We start from the raw sequence: 18415 nt of genomic DNA, 5'->3' as shown, positions 1-18415 counted from the left end.
TTTCATTAAATATATAATTGAATAAATTTTTATAATATATTTGTCTTAGGTTAAAGTTACTACTACACTTAGAGTAATTTGATTTTTTTCAAAGTCAAAACGTCTTATACAAATGGAGGGAGCACAAAATAATGAAATATTTACTCCACGTGGCGTTATCCCATTGGCTTAGGGCTTCCAACCCAAGCCAATTTCTTTCTCAATCTCTCCCTCTATAAAAATACCAACCAAAGAGGAAAAAATCGCTCGAAAAATACAAAAAAAAAAGAGGAGAAATAAATCAAACACCTCTCGCCCACCCTCCCCCACCAGATGCCGGCCACGGCGAGCGGCGGCGCGCGGCCGGAGGAGGCGGCGGCCTCGGCCTCGCCGCCGTCGCCGACCGCGTCCTACTGCATGGGCACGAGGCCGGAGGAGCTGACGGCGAGGCTGGCCGCCGCCGCCGGGGGGCGACCCGTCGGTGGCGGCGGCGGCGGCCGCGGCGGAGGCGGCGGAGGAGGGGAGGAGGAGGGGGAGCACGAGCGGGTGCGCACGCTGCGGGAGATCAAGAACCAGATCATCGGGAACCGTACCAAGAAGCTCCAGTACCTCCGCCTCGGCGCCGTGCCCGTCGTCGTGGCGGCGCTCGCGGGGCCCGGGGCCTCCCCCGCCGCGCTCGTGCAGGCCGCCGCCGCCGCGGGGAGCTTCGCGTGCGGCGTCGACGACGGCGTGCGGGCCGTGCTCGCCGCCGGGGCCGTGGCCCACCTGACGCGGCTCCTCGCCCACCCCGACGAGAAGGTAGCCGGTCGCTTGCTTCGCTTGCTTGCTCACTTCTATGGATTTCCGATTTGTATCGGGCGTGAAATCTTTTGTTCTCGCCTAGCAGAAATTTCTTTTCCTTTTTTGTGGATAAATTATTCGTCTGGGAGAAGATCTGTTGCGTAGAGGAGACTTGCTCGGAACTAAGCAGACAGCAAGCAACTGGTTCTTGCTTGATTTCTTGGGAATCATATGGTGTAGAATTTGGGTTATGTTTGCAATTAGGGAACAGGAAAAGTTGGATGGCAACTGAATTGATACTATGAAGAATTAGTGATTAGATTGGTTAACGATTTTTCTTTACTGCTGATATTGTAATTTAGGGTGAGAAAAATTTACTGGTGCGATGTGAAGAATATTTGCTTACTAGTCCAATTTGCCATGAATGCATTTTTTTTTTACTGTGTCATCAATGTGTTTGGTAAATAAGGTTTAGAGGTGAGTAAGAATATGAAAATAAATGTGGTAATTCGATAGTTGCTTTGTGAATTGGTTGGAAAGAAATTTGTACTAGGGGGATCATGATTGGTGGTTTGGGTTTTGCTTGGAATGAGGGGAATTATTTGATCTGAACTATAGGCTAATCTGTCGGTTTAGCTAAGATGAGAGGTACTGGTGGTTGTCATTTCTTTTTCCTTTTCTTTTTTAATGTCCTTTTCTCTCTATTTTATTTTAATTTTTTTGATTAAAGTACTGAAGGTATTGTTCAATTTATGCTTGAAATGTGCAGAGTTTGGTAGTGGGTCAATGGTTAGGTGTAGTGGTGGGGATGAATGTGCTGGAAAGTTGTCTGTTTTGTGTTAGTTTCATGATGAATTTGTCTGAACTGATAACTGAATTGGCTTTACAGATGTAAGCATGAAATAAGATGTTTAAATAGCTTCCTCTGGGTCATGGTAAAACTGTAGCTCATACTATATGCTTGAACTAAGAGTTTGGCAGTAGTGTGATGTTTTGTGCAATGTTTTCTTGGTAGGGAAATTTTGTGCTGAAATCCTTATTGGTTTGCTGTGTAACTGGAAGTTCTTGATTGCCAGGTAGGATGTGGGTGCCCTTTTTATTTGAGATTTGAAATTGACAGTTGAAGGAAACTTTAAGGAAGAAATCTTAACACTAAACAAAGTCATGAGGCAATTCAAACTTGTGATTCTTCCATAACACCGAATATCCTGAATCACTAAAGCCTTCTTTGTATGAGCTAGAAAAGATAGTTGTATCATCCTAACACAATCCACATGGACTTAACTCGTAACTTGCATAGGTTGTAGCTCAAAATTTGGTTACCCAGGTATATCTCCTAGCAACTTTACTGGTATAGAAGTACATGGTATAGAAGTACATATTGCATAAGGATATGGTGACAAGTCAATGTACAACTTCGGGGAGGTATACTTACATTGTTGTCAGCTACTCCCAGATCAGCTCCAGTATTTTGAAGATACAACCATGCATACCTCAAACCATATGCTCATTGTGCCTTTATGCCCCAATTACTAGTTATAGCTCTACCTCCTCCATCCCTCCCTATTCAATTCTTACTGACCAAACAAGGTAGCCACTATTACCACCACATCCCACATCTCACTGCCTCCTTCCCCATGTTGCTTGTCGCCTCCCTTCAGTCTCTCCCTTTGTTGCATCTTCAAGGTGGAGGAAGTGATGATGAGGCATAGGGCAGCTGTTTGTGTTACAGAAGTGACAATTAGAAAGGGGGCAAAACATGGTAGATGGGTTGAAACAAGAAAAAGAGATGAAACAAGTCAAGCTACTTTGGTAGCTCTCTATTGTCCCATCTCTAACATCCTTCCCTAATCACTCTTGTTGAGTTGTCAGGCATTAATTCTTTCAAGATTTGCTATAGCACTGTTCTAAAAGGCATTAGGCATATACATGCAGCAGGGTGGTGTCTAGTTCCTACACTAACTAGTCAGGCTAAACAAATATTAGGTGCTAACCAGTATGGTGATGCCTGGGGCCTTTTAGAACAGTGATAGTGGGATGCCAATTTATCTGAAAAAATGATTTGCCAGTTGTTATTTTGCTCCTTATCTTGTCTAGTATTGATATTTGAAAAAAGATTGCACATTCATATTAAGGACATAAATAACCAGGAAAGGCCACAATATACAGTTATTCAAAGCAGGGATACTCGCTGCTTTGGATTAACCAGCTTGCTTCTGGGCTTCGCTTTAACATTCTGTTTTGGAAACATTTATAATAACTAAATGCTATCTTAAGCATCTAGTTTGTACAGTTGAACTTGTAACAATACATGAATGCATAAGAGTTCATATCCAAGCACCCTCTTCATTGAAACATGGTGTTTTGGTGCTATCTGATATTCTGATTATTTTCATGTTATATTGAATTGTTTATAACCATTAATGCATACTATGAATAATAATAATAATATGATCTGACCCGAGGTTATATTCTGATTACAGGTTGTTGATGCTAGTGCACGTGCTCTGAGAATGATTTATCAATCGAAACTAGCTCCAAAGTTTGATGTCAACAATAATGAGAAAAACATGGAATTTCTTCTTACCCTTTTGAACAGCGAGAATGAAAATGTCACAGAGCTTGCTGCCAATATTATATCTCACTCTTGTGATAGCACTACAGAACAATTAGCACTATGTGCTGCTGGAGTTCCGCAGAGACTTGTTAACCATTTTGGAGGCTCCATGAATCTACGGGATGCTTGCTTAGATTCTTTGACTGCAATCATAAGAAATAACTGGGAAGTTGCTTCAAGATTTGCACTGCTGGACCATGGAAAAGCTTTGCGCTCAATAGTTGCATTAATACATGATCGGAGCCCACGCACAAGGCTACTTGCTTGTTTGTGCTTGATTGCGCTTAGCCATGCTTCTCCCTGTCACTTTCAAGACAGACAAATTAAAACCAAGTTGATCCTGGTCTTACTTGAGCTCATCGAGGAACCTGGTCATGTAGGAGATGATGCTCCATTGGCATTGACAACCTTGATCAAAGACAGTGTGGAACTGCAGAAGCAAGCACTCTCAACAAACGCAGTTCAGAAGTTAAGCAACCATCTTATAGCAAATTCGTTGGAGTCAAGGCGTGCAGTGACCATATTGCTTGCTTTAGCTGAACTTTGCTCAAAATTGGAAGAATCAAGATCTCAACTTATGTCAGTTCAGGTACGTGCAGGACTTTGAATGGTATATTGATCATTGCTGCTCTTTGCCCTTTGAGTAAAATTTTGTAGAGTTCATCTACTGTTATTGTTAAGCAACTTGTGACAAGAAATTATACTGACTCCATGGGCTCCTGGCGTGTAGTAGCATGAAAAAGGTGGATTTTATGATTATCAGTTGATCAAACATTTGTGACTAACAAATTAATTATGTAACAGGCATCTACCTTAATCCTTGATGCACTGAAGCATGCTTCTGTTGATATCCGTGTTGCAGCATGTTCATGTATTAAGAATATCTCTAGGTCATCCAAGGTAAGACACATACTCCTTATGTATATTCAGCGTTATGTGTTCATCTTACATGATTTGAGTTGATATGTTTAATTTCAGGTACTTAGTGCTGGGAAATTATCCTGTGATACATTTATTGCCCCACTAGTCCAGCTTTTGTATGACTCGTCTATGTCAGTTCAGGTAATGTAAAATTGTGAAGCAACCTTCAGTATCATTTTTAAGGGGCAATGAATCTGTAATTGAAAGCATGGTTTCAGAAACCACAAGGAACTGTCCAGCTCCTGCTGGACAGCGCATGATTCTAATAGATTAGGGCTTCTTTTTTACATGATCTGGCAAGTACTTGGTGGTATATGTTGTTTGGAATAAAAAGGTCTTGAGCAATTCAATCAAGTCGAGTTATAGTTCTAACTTGGTCAGATTTGACCAGTAAGCGACTATCTGTCCATGTCCAAGAAATTTTCAAAAAACAAATTTTGAAACACTGCTTGGAATTGCCTTCCTTCTTTGTAGAGGGTTGGTCAATGGGTTTTTGAAAGGAAAATCTTGGAAGCATGGCAGCTTCCTCCTTTCCTGATTTCTCTGCAATTTTACCTTCTTTCTGCCCATCATGGGCTCTACTGTAATTCTTCTAAAGCATCATGTTGTACTAACTATTTTCGTGTTAGATTGTAAACCTACATATCACTAAGTAATCAACTGTATTAGTGACTTAAAAAGTAAGATGTTAACTTAGGAGAAACTCTTTTGGTCGTTCATACCTACCATGGACTCATTTTATTTGAGCAACCTTTCCACTTAAGGGACACTACATTAGCTATATTATGATTGTGAAACGTCATTATTTTAGGTCTTTAATCCCTTGGGACTTTGTAGAATATCTACTAAATGTCTGTGTTCACAAAATGGTATTACAGGTTGCTGCCCTTGGTGCTATTTGCAATATTGCTGTGAATTTAACACCCAGGAAATCGATTCTTCTTCAATCTGGGGCTGTCTCCCAGCTTGTTCATTTGTCCAAGTCTATGGATCCAACATTGAGATTAAAAGCTGTGTGGGCTCTTAGGAATATTATGTTCCTTTTGAATCCAAAGGATAAAGACTTTATTCTCAAGGAACTAACTTTATCTACTCTTTCAAGCCTCATATGTGGTAAGTCTAAATGTGCAGCTATGATATTAGGTCATTGCTGAATCAGCCACACTGCTAATGCAACATTTCTTGCAGATTCTGAACATTTTGTCCAGGAACAAACTTTGGCACTGGTGCACAATCTTGTTGATGGATATGTGAACTCTTTTAATTATGTCATTGGTGAAGATGGCATGATTTTAAATGCTATTTCAAGACAACTGAATAATGCACCTGCCCCAGGAGTATGCATACAGGTCAGTATTTCCTAAACTACATTATACTGAGTTACCTTATTTAAAATTGGGCAAAAGGAACATCTTGTCTGACAAAACCGTGTAATTTTAGTTTCACATTCTTTATCGGGATACTATTTATTATCATAGTTAATCATTGGCATTTCTGTTACCTCTCTTCAGGGTATGTTTGTGCTTGCAAATGTTGCAGCTGGGGGCGAATTAAACAAGGAGGCTGTGATGAATATTCTTGTACCTCGTCGAGCAGATCGTGTCAAACAATCTTTTATAGTTAACTTTCTGCTGAGCAAGGACAAACAATTGAGAGTTGCAACCTTGTGGTGTGTTCTGAACTTGATTTATCCAAAATGTGAGGCCTCTTCTGTTCGAGTTGTCAGACTCCAAAATGCTGGGGTAATTTCACAAGTAAAAGGCATGATAAATGATCCCTGCTTGGATTGCAAGGTACCTCTTTGTTCTTTTATTTATTGAGCTTGAAAAAACACACGATTGTCAATCAGCGTCATGATTACTTCATTACTGCTGTTAGATACTTATGGTCCACCCATCCTTGCTGCTCCTGTCACATTAGCATGCATGAGTACTTTTGTTGCTCGGTTCGTAGCTTTATCTAGCCTAGCCTGATGTTGCCCACTAAATTGTATATTCTTGATTGGGCAAAGAAAATGTCATTTTACCTTTGCTATGAACAAGCATTTGACATTAGCAAATTTACACATATTGAAATACTCTATAGGAAAACAAATAGTTAAAATCTACTCCTGCAAAATTCTAAGCACACAAGCACTCGATGGCCTCAAATGGGTTTATATTTAAGGATGTTGATTAAAACCAATAAAACAGAAATAATGCAAGATGACAAACATGTCTGGTAGTTGGTTAGCATTTGTCGGCATATGTTCTTGAACCTTACAAACCTTGGTTTGTGCTTAAACTAACATCCCAAGGTGTCCCTTGTGCAGCTTAGAGTACGCATGGTGCTTGAACACTGCTTGGACAATGCCGACGATGGTTTCATGTGAGCAGCCGCCATTGCACCTCGGGCCATTGAAGCTTGCAGAATCAAACACTGCTTGAGCAAAGAGAAGATGGAAGATTGATCTCTTCGCATCAGCAATCCGCGCCATGAACTGTGAACAATGATCATCCAGTAAAAAAAGCCTTCACCGACATCTTCTCGTCGCCTCCAAGCCTGTCATTGTAAATTTGGTGAACTCCATGTGGACCATGACTGGTTTCTCTTGCAGAAACAAGCAAGAAACCTTGTTGTAACCATGCCACGTCAGAAAACCTGAGCTGATTTCCTCCGAAACGGAAAAAGGTTTTAGGTGCTAGCTCTGGAGAAATTTCATTCCTTAGCATGACCAAAAACCTAGTGCTTGTGCTGTGACGATGAGTGGTGAGTGTATAATTGAGGGAGATATGCTACTGCTGCTGTAAATTGTACTACTCTCTTGGGCTATGTTTTTCACGTTCGGCCATGGGACGGTGCCCAGCAAGCAGTGTGTAATGGTTTTGCCGCTTGCTTTTGCTTCTCAATAAAGATACTACTCTTGACATGCTTCTGGGTATTCCTGATCACAATCTTGCTCTCGTCGTGTGGCCTTATAAGTAACCAAAATTTAGTTTCTGAAAGTTGATAGTAGTACCTATATTTTTCAGCCTTAGCCTAATGATACATACTCCTATTTTACTCCCTCCATCCACAAAAGTTACACCTATTTCACATTTGAGTTTTTTCAAATAAGTTGTTCCTATTTATAGTCTTTATGCATTCAATACTTAAATGAAGAGATAAATTAAATGTTTTATTAGAACTTAAGGAGTCATCTAAATACTCATTGATTGCATGTTTTTATTCACTCCTTGATTTTGTAGCATCCAAGGTGATTTAGTTTCTCCTTGGTCTTGGTGTCAAAAGTAATATGTGTAATTTTTGTGGATGAAGGGAGTATGTTATAAATCGCTTTGACTTTTTTTGATTAACAAAGAGATTAAACTTTGATAAGTTTGATTAAGTTTAATGAAAAATAAGTAACATTTTAAGAATATATTTTATTATTCTAGCAATCTAGCATTGAATATATTTCGATGATATGTTTGTTTTGTGTTAAAAATACTACTATATTTTTTTATAAACTTAGTTAAATGTAAAGAAGTTTGATTAGAAAAATAATTAAAAAGATTTATAATATAACACGAAGAAAAGTATATATATACATATATATATATATATATATATACACATATATACACACACACGTATGTATGTATGCTTTTTGGTAAATTATTTTATGCACGTCGACGAAAAAAAATCTTATTGCTCACGACATGCATGCTTGACCCAAAGATTCTAAAGCCACAACGTGCCATGTCAAGCCAAATTTTGTCAAGTCAAATTTGGTCAGAGATCTAGTGGCATTACCCAAAGATTTAATTTATGGCATTGTCAAAATTTAATTTTCTTACACCAAAAATAATTTAGTAAATACCAGGGATTTCTTTTTTTTTTTTTTGCGTATGCTAGTTATATGATCCTGTACGTTCCGATTGCCATTGATTAGAGCAAGTTTAATAGTATAGCCAACTGCGGGCTATAAATCATCTATAGTCAACTTAATAGCCAACTCATATAATAGTTACCTGTAAACATATATTTCCTCCGTTTTATATTATAAGATTTTCTAGCATTGCACACATTCATATATATGTTAATGAATCTAGACATATATATATGAATGTGTGTCTAGATTCATTAACATATATATGAATGTGGGCAATGGTAGAAAGTCTTATAACCTAAAACGGAGGCAGTACTTCATAATTAATATCTGGTCTCACCTGTCATACACATATTCACCTTGGAGTCTGTGCTGCAGCTAGCTATAAGACTATAAATCTGTAGCCTGTTGGCTTTCTCCCTCCTCTTTTATCTCCTCGAAATGTGTTTATACCTGGCTTATAGCCTACTATTGTACCTACTATTATTGAGTCCAACAGGGAAAAGTAAAACTCCCGACAAAGCTATACACATGGCCACCTGCCAGAGTACAGGATTCCAGTGACATGATGACGCAGGTAAACAAAGGGATAGTGTCGTCGCCGAAGAAGACGAGGATGGACAATCCCTTCTCCGTGACCCCGATGATGTTGGCCGCCTTAACCATGTGCACAACGACGACGGAGAAGAGGTTGAGGTATATGATGACGACAAAGACGATGAGGAGGTGGTCGACATCGACGACAAAAACGAGTGCAGAGAGGAAGAGGAGGACGACGAGGTGGTGCATGTCGATGATGGTGGCGGCGGCGAGGACGACGATGTCGTGGACGATGGCTTTGGGGTGTTGGTTGTGGAGCGGGTAGGGTATTGCAACCTGTAATACTTATGATATAAACACACTTCTCTAATGCTGCGCCTTTTAGTTGATTATAAAATATTTTTATAAAGAAGATGAGTGGTCAAATTTCATAAATAGGCAGTACTTGTGCAAATATTATAAAGGGAGGTACTCCTGTTCAAAGATATAGGGCATATTTTGACTTTTAGAAAACAAAGCTTATTATTAATATAGTTTGTATTCTGATGTAAAAAGATTTGACTGTAAAAAAGCTTTGATGTATTTTAATTTTGCCTACATTTACAAAATCAGTCACAAGAACGTAATTTCTAACATGAATCCAATAATAATGATAAAACCTAAATACTCCCTCCGTTTTTTATTTTAATAATTAACGCTGTTGACTTTTAAATATATGTTTGCCTATTCATTTTATTCAATTCTTTTTTAAATATGAAATATAAATCATGCTTAAACTATTTTTATGATTAAACAACTACCAATAAAATATATTTTAATTACATAATTTTTTTTAAATAAAACGAACGAACCTAATATTATTTTAAATTTCGATAGCGTTAACTGAGAGAATCATCTATAGTTAATTTAATAGCGTATTCATACAATAGTTTCATATATGGCAAAATCTAGACCGAGAGGCTTCTCGGTTTAGTGTTAACCAGCGACGAACGGATATTGAGAAGAAGTCCTGCTAAACGTGCTGACGTGTATACTTGTTTTTACTCTTAGACATGCATGTATTTTTCTTCCTTCTTATAAAGTTTTCTCTCAAATTACTTATCCGATCTACAATCCGATTGCACCATTGTGTTCGTTACAATTAAATCTTCACAACAAGATCTTACATGATTATATTACGATGAAAAAATATTTATATTTATAAATTACTTTTATTATATACGTAAGTTATTTTTATCATATATATAAGTTACTTTTAGATTTGACTAAGTTACTTCTTAGACATATAAAAGTAAATTCAATAAAATCTAAAAGGTATTTACATGTATTATAAAAGTATCTTAAAACAAAACGGAAGTAACTTTGTTACGACATTAGAAGTAAATTCATTTAAGTTACTTTCTTTTTGTTATAAGTTACTTCTATAATATATGTAAATTACTTTTAATCTTTATTGAATTTACTTTTATATGTCGAAGAAGTAATTTAGTGAAATCTAAAAGTAATTTAGATTTATTATAAAAGTAATTTATAATTTTTCATCAAAATATAATCATGTGAGATCTTGTTATAAAGATTTAATTGTTACGAACACAACGGTCTAATCGGATCGTAGATCGGATGAGTAATTTAAGAGAAAATTTTATTTGAAGTATATTTGGATAGAGTCTCTTATAGGTGGAGTGGTAGCTGGTTTAGACAAACCAGCTACCGCTAGCTGTGTAGTCACGTCCAAATTATATACTATATTATTAATATATGGTCTCACCTCTTATATACACAACATTTTGAAATCGTAGCTGGATAGAAATCTGCAGCCCACTTTCTTTTTTATTCTTTTCTTATCTCATCTATGTATGCTTATAGTTAATTTATACTAGTATGCTATTATACTTGCGGTTAATTATTAGTCAAAGCTTAAATTGGAAAGTCAAAATATACCAAATATTTTTTTATGGATGGACCATAGTAGTACTCACAAGTCACAACCGAAATCCGTTGACTCGTTGACCAATGGAGCAGAGCTGTCATTATCTCGTCGGCTCGCCGGAGAAGGTCGGAAAAAACGGCGGCGTAGATGATAGATCCAATAGGCGCGCCCGGCCATCGCCCTCACTCACCGCCTGCCCGACGCCGCACCTCCGCGCGCCGGCATCGGAGGACGCATCTCCGGCCGCCGGCGAACCCTCCTTCGCTCTCCCACGACCGCCCAAGGTAATCGATTATCCCTTTGCGGCCCTGACTTGGTTCGTGGATGGATGGTATAATGGATAGATGGGAGAAGGATTGGTTGCATTTGTTGCTGTAGTCTTGTAGACGAATCGATGGATGGTAAAAAAAAAAAAGGGTGTCTGTGACTGTGAACCTTGTGTTAAATGGATGATTTCTTATTTAACATGTTTCTAATATGTTCATTGACTGGAATGTGAAGCTTGTGTCACTGTCAAATGGATGGATAATAAGTCATAAGATCACCAACCTCGGTTCATAATTTCGTTTCTGATATGACCGCAATTTGCTTGTGTCACTGTCAAATGGATGGATAATTAATCATAAGCTCAACAACTGTGGGTAGGGGTGGTACAATCCGATATTCATACTACCAACCAAACAAAAAAGACTAGATCATCCCATCGGTATTCATTCTACCAACGAAACAAAGCTCGATAGCCCGATTCATCTGACCAAAGAAGTAAGTTGATGGCCTCTCTTATATGATTCTTGTGTTTTTCATGTGCTCTATTCAAACAGCTATTTGTTGTGCAGTTCTTCTATGTTTTCAACGCTCCGTAGGAGTTGGAGCACTCTAATCCTTTTCTATTCATATGCCTCGAGAATCATGGGTTCCAGTGAGGTCTTAAATATCTGTAGATTGATGATTCAATTAACATCACAGTCTATGGGATCTTAATGCTTATGGCTACCCATGGCAACTTCAAAACATATACTGGAGGTCTGTTTTTTTTTTCCTGGAGTTTTGAACCTAGCATATGCCGCAGGACCGCGGGAGATGTCAGGACCAAGTTTCCTGGAATCTATGCAACTATTTTCTTTGTTGTTTGGTGAGAAAAAAACTTGTGGGTCAATGTGTAAGTGGAGCAATGGAGGTTAGGGAGAATTAGATGGGAAAATAATGAGATTATACGAGTTCAGTTCTAGGTCCTCTTTTAGAGGGGTTGTGATGTGATGTTAACCATATATTATTGTAGATGAAAAGGAAAATGAGGCATCGTTATAAAGTGATACAGCATTAGTGATTTGACTCTTATACTCCACTTTCTTTTTGGGGAAAAAAAGGAGAATAGTTTACTTTTATCCTTTACTTGCTGCTGGGCAGGTATCAGATGAATGACATCTTTTCTTGATTCCTTAACCCTCTGGGAGGCATTGCATCAGATTTTGCATGCATGTTGATATATTTGTGTGTGGCACTTAACTATGCATGAATTGCATTCATCCCCTCAAACATATCAAACTGGCTAATCCCTGACCATATATAACTTGTCTGTCAAACTGAAGATTATCATCGATCACTTCTCCACCCATTCAGTTATCGTGTGTAAGTTTCTCTATTCACATAGCTAGCTTCTGTGTAATATGTGTTTACTGCAGGAGGTATTTCATCCAATATTACCCTTGTTAGAAAAATGCATGTCCGATAAATTTTAATTATGGTGCATAGATAATAATCATGCTGTTAAAAGACGGAGATTTCCGCATGCGCTTCCCAACTAGATCAACATACAACTTCACATAAGTACATGCAACACAAGATTCATTTATCACATCAGTAGCCAAAAAAACTGGGAGATTTTTGTAGCTCTCACTTAATACGACTTCATTGCTATCAAGTTTTTCCGCTTGGCCACATTGTTTAAGACTGTTCCTGAATTTGTGCCACCTGATGCATTGCTAATTCTTTTGTAAATCAGATTGACATTGCCTTGGCTCTAATATCACTTATTATGTTTATATATCCTGAATACAGTATGTATTTGGCTTGCCATATATGCCATGAGCCAGCTCAGGGCCTCAGGTGATGGTAAGAATGAAGCAAATGAAAACTGAAATAATAGCAATGAAACAACTGACGTATAAGAGAAAAGTATTTGGGAAGTCAATCACAAATTCTTTAAGCACACAACCCCTAAAGAGTCTGATGCATTCTCAGTGGCTTCTTTGGATGTACACAATAGCCTTAATTACAATGATTCTAATAGAAGTTCTCATGGCAATGTGAATGCTTAGGCTGAAATAGGGTATGAGTCTGCTTTTACAACAATTATACTGATAGTAGTTTTTTTTTTTTTGTGGAAAAGGGAGCTTTATTACTCTCATTATTACAGCTAGCTAATACAAGTACAACCACACAAAAGTTTACTCACAACCTCTCTGCATAATAAAGATATACACAACCACAATTAAAGAAACAACAACCCGGAACATGTGATACGGAACAAGGGAAAGTCCAACAGAATGGAAGCACACCCCCTCAGCTGTCATTATTCTGCTTGGGCTTGGATGCTGAGTTTAGAACTTGAGATTGCCATCAGAATTAGGTTTGATAGTGTTGATAAACTAAAAAGAAATATTATGTAGTTTTGACTTATGTCAATTGATTGGTGTATACATTTCAGATGTTAAGGTGGAGAAATCGATGGCAGGAGCAGAGGCTGTGAGCGCTGCATGGAAAGAATGGGCTCTCCAAGCACTGGTGCTTCTCAGCCTCATGGTCCAAGTCACACTCCTCATCTTGGCAGAATTCCGCCGGTACATTGACTCTGGCGTGCTAAGGGCCTTTATATGGTCCGCATACATGCTGGCCGACGGGACAGCGATCTACGTGCTTGGCCACCTCTCTGTTACCAGCAGGTCACCAGAGCATGAGCTGTTGGCACTCTGGGCACCGTTCCTGCTGCTGCACCTTGGTGGGCAGGACAAAATCACTGCCTACGCCATCGAGGACAACCGGCTGTGGCTGCGCCACCTGCAGACGCTTGTTGTGCAGGTGGCCGCAGCTGCCTATGTCATCTATGGGTCCTCCATAGTCATTGTTGGCGACAGCCGGACCTTGCTTCTCCTGTCAGCCACCATCCTCATGTTAATGGTAGGTGTTGCCAAGTATGGGGAGCGTGTCTGGGCGCTCAGATGTGCCGGTAGTAGCCCAACTGGAAAGTACGAGAGTGATATAGCGAGAAGAAGATTTTCTCAAATGGTGCCTGAGTCATTCATACGTCGCTTGGATCCAGCAGAAACCTTGCTATTAAATGCTCACCTATTGTTGGATTTTGCCAAGGATAGGTTTAAGGGGCCATTACCTCGTCTGTTTTTGTGTGGCCCCATGAATGAAGGATCACGATTGCAAGGGGAGGACGAGTTGTACAAGGTGGCTGAGATGCAACTCTCCCTCCTCCACGACGTCTTCTACACCAAGTCTGAGATTACACACACTTGGTGTGGCCTTTGCATCCGAGTGCTTTCGTCTCTGGCCACCACCGTTGCATTCTTTCTGTTTAATATACTACTAGTCTTGGGAAATCATCATCAGCATAAGCTGAATGGTTACAGCAGAGCAGATGTCATTGTTACATATGTCCTCTTTGTTGGAGCCGTCGTCCTGGAGACTATGTCACTTTTGAGGGCCATGTTCTCGAGCTGGACATGTGCACTCCTGGTAAAGAAGGGATCGGAAGGAAGTAATGTGTGTAATTTTCTTGCTCACATACCCGCCTGTCTCCGCCGGCTGGTCCGTGCGGCATATTGGAGGAGGAGGCGCAGCTGGTCACGCTCCATGGGGCAGCTCAACCTGATTCAGTTGTGCGTGCACAGCAGGGCCAGCCGATGCAGCAAGATTGCGAGGTGGATGGGAGTCGAGGACTGGTGGAACAGGTTGGCTTACTCGGGCCTGCCCATCCCCATCTCGGCGTGTACCAAGCAGCTGCTGCTGGAGACCATGAAGGCGAAGCAATGGGGTCAGGAGGAATTTGAAAGCAGAGGATTGTACAGGGACCCAGCCTGGGTTGCTGAGTCCAAGATGGAGCAGAGGATCCTCATCTGGCACATCGCCACTGAGATCTACCTGTGCTGGTACAAGGATCAGGAGAAGAAGCAAGCAGAGGCCACCAGTGGTTCAGGTTCAGCTGCTGAAGAGGAGCAAGCAGCGGCCACCGGTGGTTCAGGTTCAGCTGCTGAAGAAGGGCAAGCAGAGGCTGCCAGTGGTTCAAGTTCAACTGATGAAGTGGATCAAGCAAAGGCCGTCGGTGGTTCAGTTTCAGCTGCTGAAGGGGAGCAAGGAGAGGTTGCCAATGGCTCAAGTTCAGCTGCTGGAGAGGAGCAACCAGAGGTAGTCGATGGTTCAGGTTCAGCTGCTGACCTTATGGAAACGGCTCAGGCGCTGTCCAATCACATGCTTTTCCTGCTTGCATCACGTCCCCACGTGCTGCCTCCCGATGCCAGCCGCAATGATTATCTTGTGCTGTGCTATGCTATCACTCGTCACCTGAGGTACAGCACAGCTGAGGATGTGCTCCACTTGCTACAACTTAACGCAGATGCATTGAGGACGAATAGCTCTAAACCGAAGTTTAAATTAACTTGTACAAATACTAATAGACTTGGGGACAAGATGTTGAGGGGAGGATGCTCGCTTGGTGCATTCCTCATCGACCGGCAAGACTCGCCTGCTGATGGCACTGGCACGCTAGAGATGATCTGCCAGGTGTGGGCACAGATGCTGTGCTGCTGTGGGGAACAATGCAGCACAGATTCTCATGTCAAGCAGCTCAGCAGTGGCGGTGAGCTTGTTACCGTCACTGCCCTTGTCGCAAAATACGTGAGGTCAAGGATGTTGTCTTGGCACTTTCAGATAGATTCACATGAGCGTTTGAGCGAATGGTGAAATAGTAGGGTGAAGAGGTGCAGCAGCAGCAGCAAAATTTTGTTGAAGGATATGTGGACACCATTAATTATGTTATTGGTGAAGATGGCATGATTTTAAATGCTATTTCAAGACAGCTGAGTAATGCACATATGCCTCAGGAGTGTGCATACAGGTCAGTATTCCTTAAACTACAGTATACTGACTTACCTTATCTATACTTTTTTTTTCATATGTGTTTTTAAACTATGGAGGGCAAAAATGGAAATATTTCCAATAAAACAGTGTATTTTTTTTTTGTTTTCATACGGATGCATGCTTCTTAACTGTGATACTATTTATTATCTGAAAAAAAGAATGCAAAAATCATAGTTAGTCATTGGCCTTTCTGTTTCCTCTCTTCAGGGTATGTTTGTGCTTACAAATGTTGTAGTTGGTGGTGAATTAAACAAGAAGGCTGTGATTAATGTTCTTGTACCTCATCGAGCAGATCGTATCAAACCATCTTTTGTGGTTAACTTTCTGCAGAGCAAGGATTAACAATTGTGAGTTGCAACCTTATGTGTGCTCTGAACTTGATTGGTCCAAAATTTGAGGCCTTTTCTGTTCGGGAGTTGTCAGACTTCAAATTGCTGGGGTAATTTCACAAGTAAAAGGCCTGATAAACGACCTCTGCTTGGATTGCAAGGTACTACCTTTTCAATTTAAGTACATACTTGTCAATCAGAGTCATTAGTCATGATCACCTCATTCCATGCATACTGCTTCTGTCACATTAGCATGCATGAGTACTATGTTGCTCAGTTCGTAGCTTTATCTAGCCTGGTCTGATGTTTTCCAATAAAATGGATCCTAGTTGTGCTAGAGACAGAATGTAGCTTACTTTTTCCTATTAACAAACACTTGATATTAGCAAACATACCATATAAAGTTACTCGTATTTCTTTAGCACAGAAGCACTCGGTGGCCTCAAATCTATTTAGCTATGAGTTTGTGCAAATGTCTGTCCCTTGTTTTAGCTATGAGTACCTCAAGCATGGTGATTGAACGCAGCTTGGACAATGCAGAGGATGGTTTCGTGAGAGCAGCCACCATTGAACTTCGGCCATTGAAGCTTGAGGAAAGAGAAGATGGAGATTGCAATCACATCTGTGGACGATGATAATCAGTAAAAAGCCCTCACTGACATCTTCTCATCTTCTAGTTGTGTAATATTTTTGCAGCTTGATTCTATGGCATGCTTCTGAGTAATATAAGGTGCTAGCTCACAATTTTTTTCTTGTTCATGACGTGCTTAGACCTTGTTCAAAGGCACGCATATTAGTATGTTTCCGTGCTGCCTGAGATTGTACTATTACAAATGCGCCAATCAATTGAGCAATAATACAGTATAGAACATTGAAAGATTAAGGTGATCAAAACATTATTTCAAAACTAGGACCAGGAGGATAACATAAATTACACCCAAAAATTAAATATATATTTCCTCCGTTCCAAAATAAGAGTATATACCAACTTAGGACTAGATGAGACATTTATTCTTCGAATCTAGGCTGGATGAGACACAATTTTGAGTACTTTTAGGGTCTAGAAAATTAATTTACAATAATAAATGATGTCACCTAGAGATCTAATTTTGGAATTTTAAGTTTAAAACAAGTCTCCAACCGATACCCAAACTTGGTCCTAAAAATTAGTCATGCCTAATCCAGACCCTAAACTAAACTAGATTTGGGCAGCTGAAGCTCTGCCGATTCCGGTTGGGAATATCGGCAGGGGCAGGCTCCGACTCCGATTGCGAACTGGAGCTACCAACCAATAAATATGCAGCAGATGTATCGAGGTCAGGTTTTTTCATAACCAAATCACACGACAATCGATCGCAGGGTGCGCTTCCTGTCATCTGGATTTGCGAGCCAGCGATCATGTCAAGCTCTTCCGATCAAGGCAAGAAGAAAGCAACGGCGGCAGAAGGGAAAAAGCCGACGACCATGGCAGGCAGTTCGTCGGAAGGGAAGAAGAAGAAGAAGACGGTGACCAAGAAGAAGGAGCTGATTAGCCACATCCGGTACCAAACCGTGGAGTTTCGTGAGGAGGACATGGTTAAGGTTGGGGATCATATGGACGAATACTTTGCTAAGATCATCCGTGATATAAACCGGATTGAATCAAGGCATATGAGAGCGAGAGACAATGTTCTGAAACAATACTATGAGAAAGGCTATGTGGAGAAAGATGCTTATCAGAAAGGCTACGAAGCTGCCGGTGAAGATGAAGAATGTGAAGATGAAGAATCCTTACCTGCTGCAGGTGAAGATGGAGAAGAATCCTTACCTGCTGCTGGCGATCAAGAATCCTCTCCTGCAGGAGCTGAAGATTTACCTGCTCCTCATCCTGGTCGGAAAAGTTAACAAGCTGAATTAGCTACTGAGCGATGTGCTGATACAATTCGCTGATTAACAGTCGAGTTGTTCTTTTTTTAGATTTACCTACTAGTTGTCGGTAGTATCTTCCTGTGTTGGATTATGGAACTCAATCTCAGTTATCAGTTTTTGGTTTAATATTTACTTCAGATCAAAAGTTTTTCTCTTAATGTTTACTTCGGATTAAGGTGTTGTTTAGCATAACAGATCAGCATTAGCAGCAACACAGTTAAAATAACACAATATCTGAACGAAGACATCCTTTTCAATATAAAATACACGTTTTATCAGGCGCCTCAAGCCGTAGATTATCACCGTTTGTCATGATATAGCTTGGCTATATCATTTCTATAAGCCTAAAGATTTAATAGGATGCAAATCGGTTAAATCCGTTCCTAAGGAAGAAAAAAGTTGTCAACTCTAGCAAT

The 18415-nt window shown here is 40.1% G+C and overlaps 2 protein-coding genes across 9 annotated transcripts; both read left to right on the top strand.

The window, feature by feature from the left end:
- The first annotated feature begins 245 nt into the window (after nt 1–245).
- On the top strand, nt 246–7205 carry LOC127754619 (uncharacterized). The gene is made up of 8 exons (XM_052280194.1): nt 246–777; nt 3243–3965; nt 4181–4276; nt 4355–4438; nt 5176–5410; nt 5486–5646; nt 5809–6090; nt 6609–7205. Exons 1-8 carry the CDS (start codon nt 313–315, stop codon nt 6666–6668), a joined length of 2106 nt encoding a protein of 701 aa, XP_052136154.1. The 5' UTR covers nt 246–312; the 3' UTR covers nt 6669–7205.
- Nucleotides 7206–10712: 3507 nt separating this feature from the next.
- LOC127755376 (uncharacterized) lies at nt 10713–18156 on the top strand. 8 transcript variants are annotated; one of them, XM_052281038.1, is made up of 5 exons: nt 10713–10901; nt 13325–15739; nt 15970–16252; nt 16632–16732; nt 17451–18156. In XM_052281038.1, exon 2 carries the CDS (start codon nt 13345–13347, stop codon nt 15583–15585), a length of 2241 nt encoding a protein of 746 aa, XP_052136998.1. In that variant the 5' UTR covers nt 10713–10901; nt 13325–13344; the 3' UTR covers nt 15586–15739; nt 15970–16252; nt 16632–16732; nt 17451–18156. The 8 variants fall into 8 exon arrangements, with proteins under 8 accessions (XP_052136998.1, XP_052136993.1, XP_052136999.1 ...); XM_052281033.1 differs by having other exon boundaries at nt 16618–16732; nt 17451–18155; XM_052281039.1 differs by lacking the exon at nt 17451–18156 and having other exon boundaries at nt 16093–16252; nt 16618–17444.
- Nucleotides 18157–18415: the final 259 nt, after the last annotated feature.

The sequence above is a fragment of the Oryza glaberrima genome, chromosome 11, assembly GCF_000147395.1.
Source record: "Oryza glaberrima chromosome 11, OglaRS2, whole genome shotgun sequence".
NCBI lineage: Eukaryota > Viridiplantae > Streptophyta > Magnoliopsida > Poales > Poaceae > Oryza > Oryza glaberrima.
This window is presented reverse-complemented; position numbering and strand designations above follow the sequence as displayed.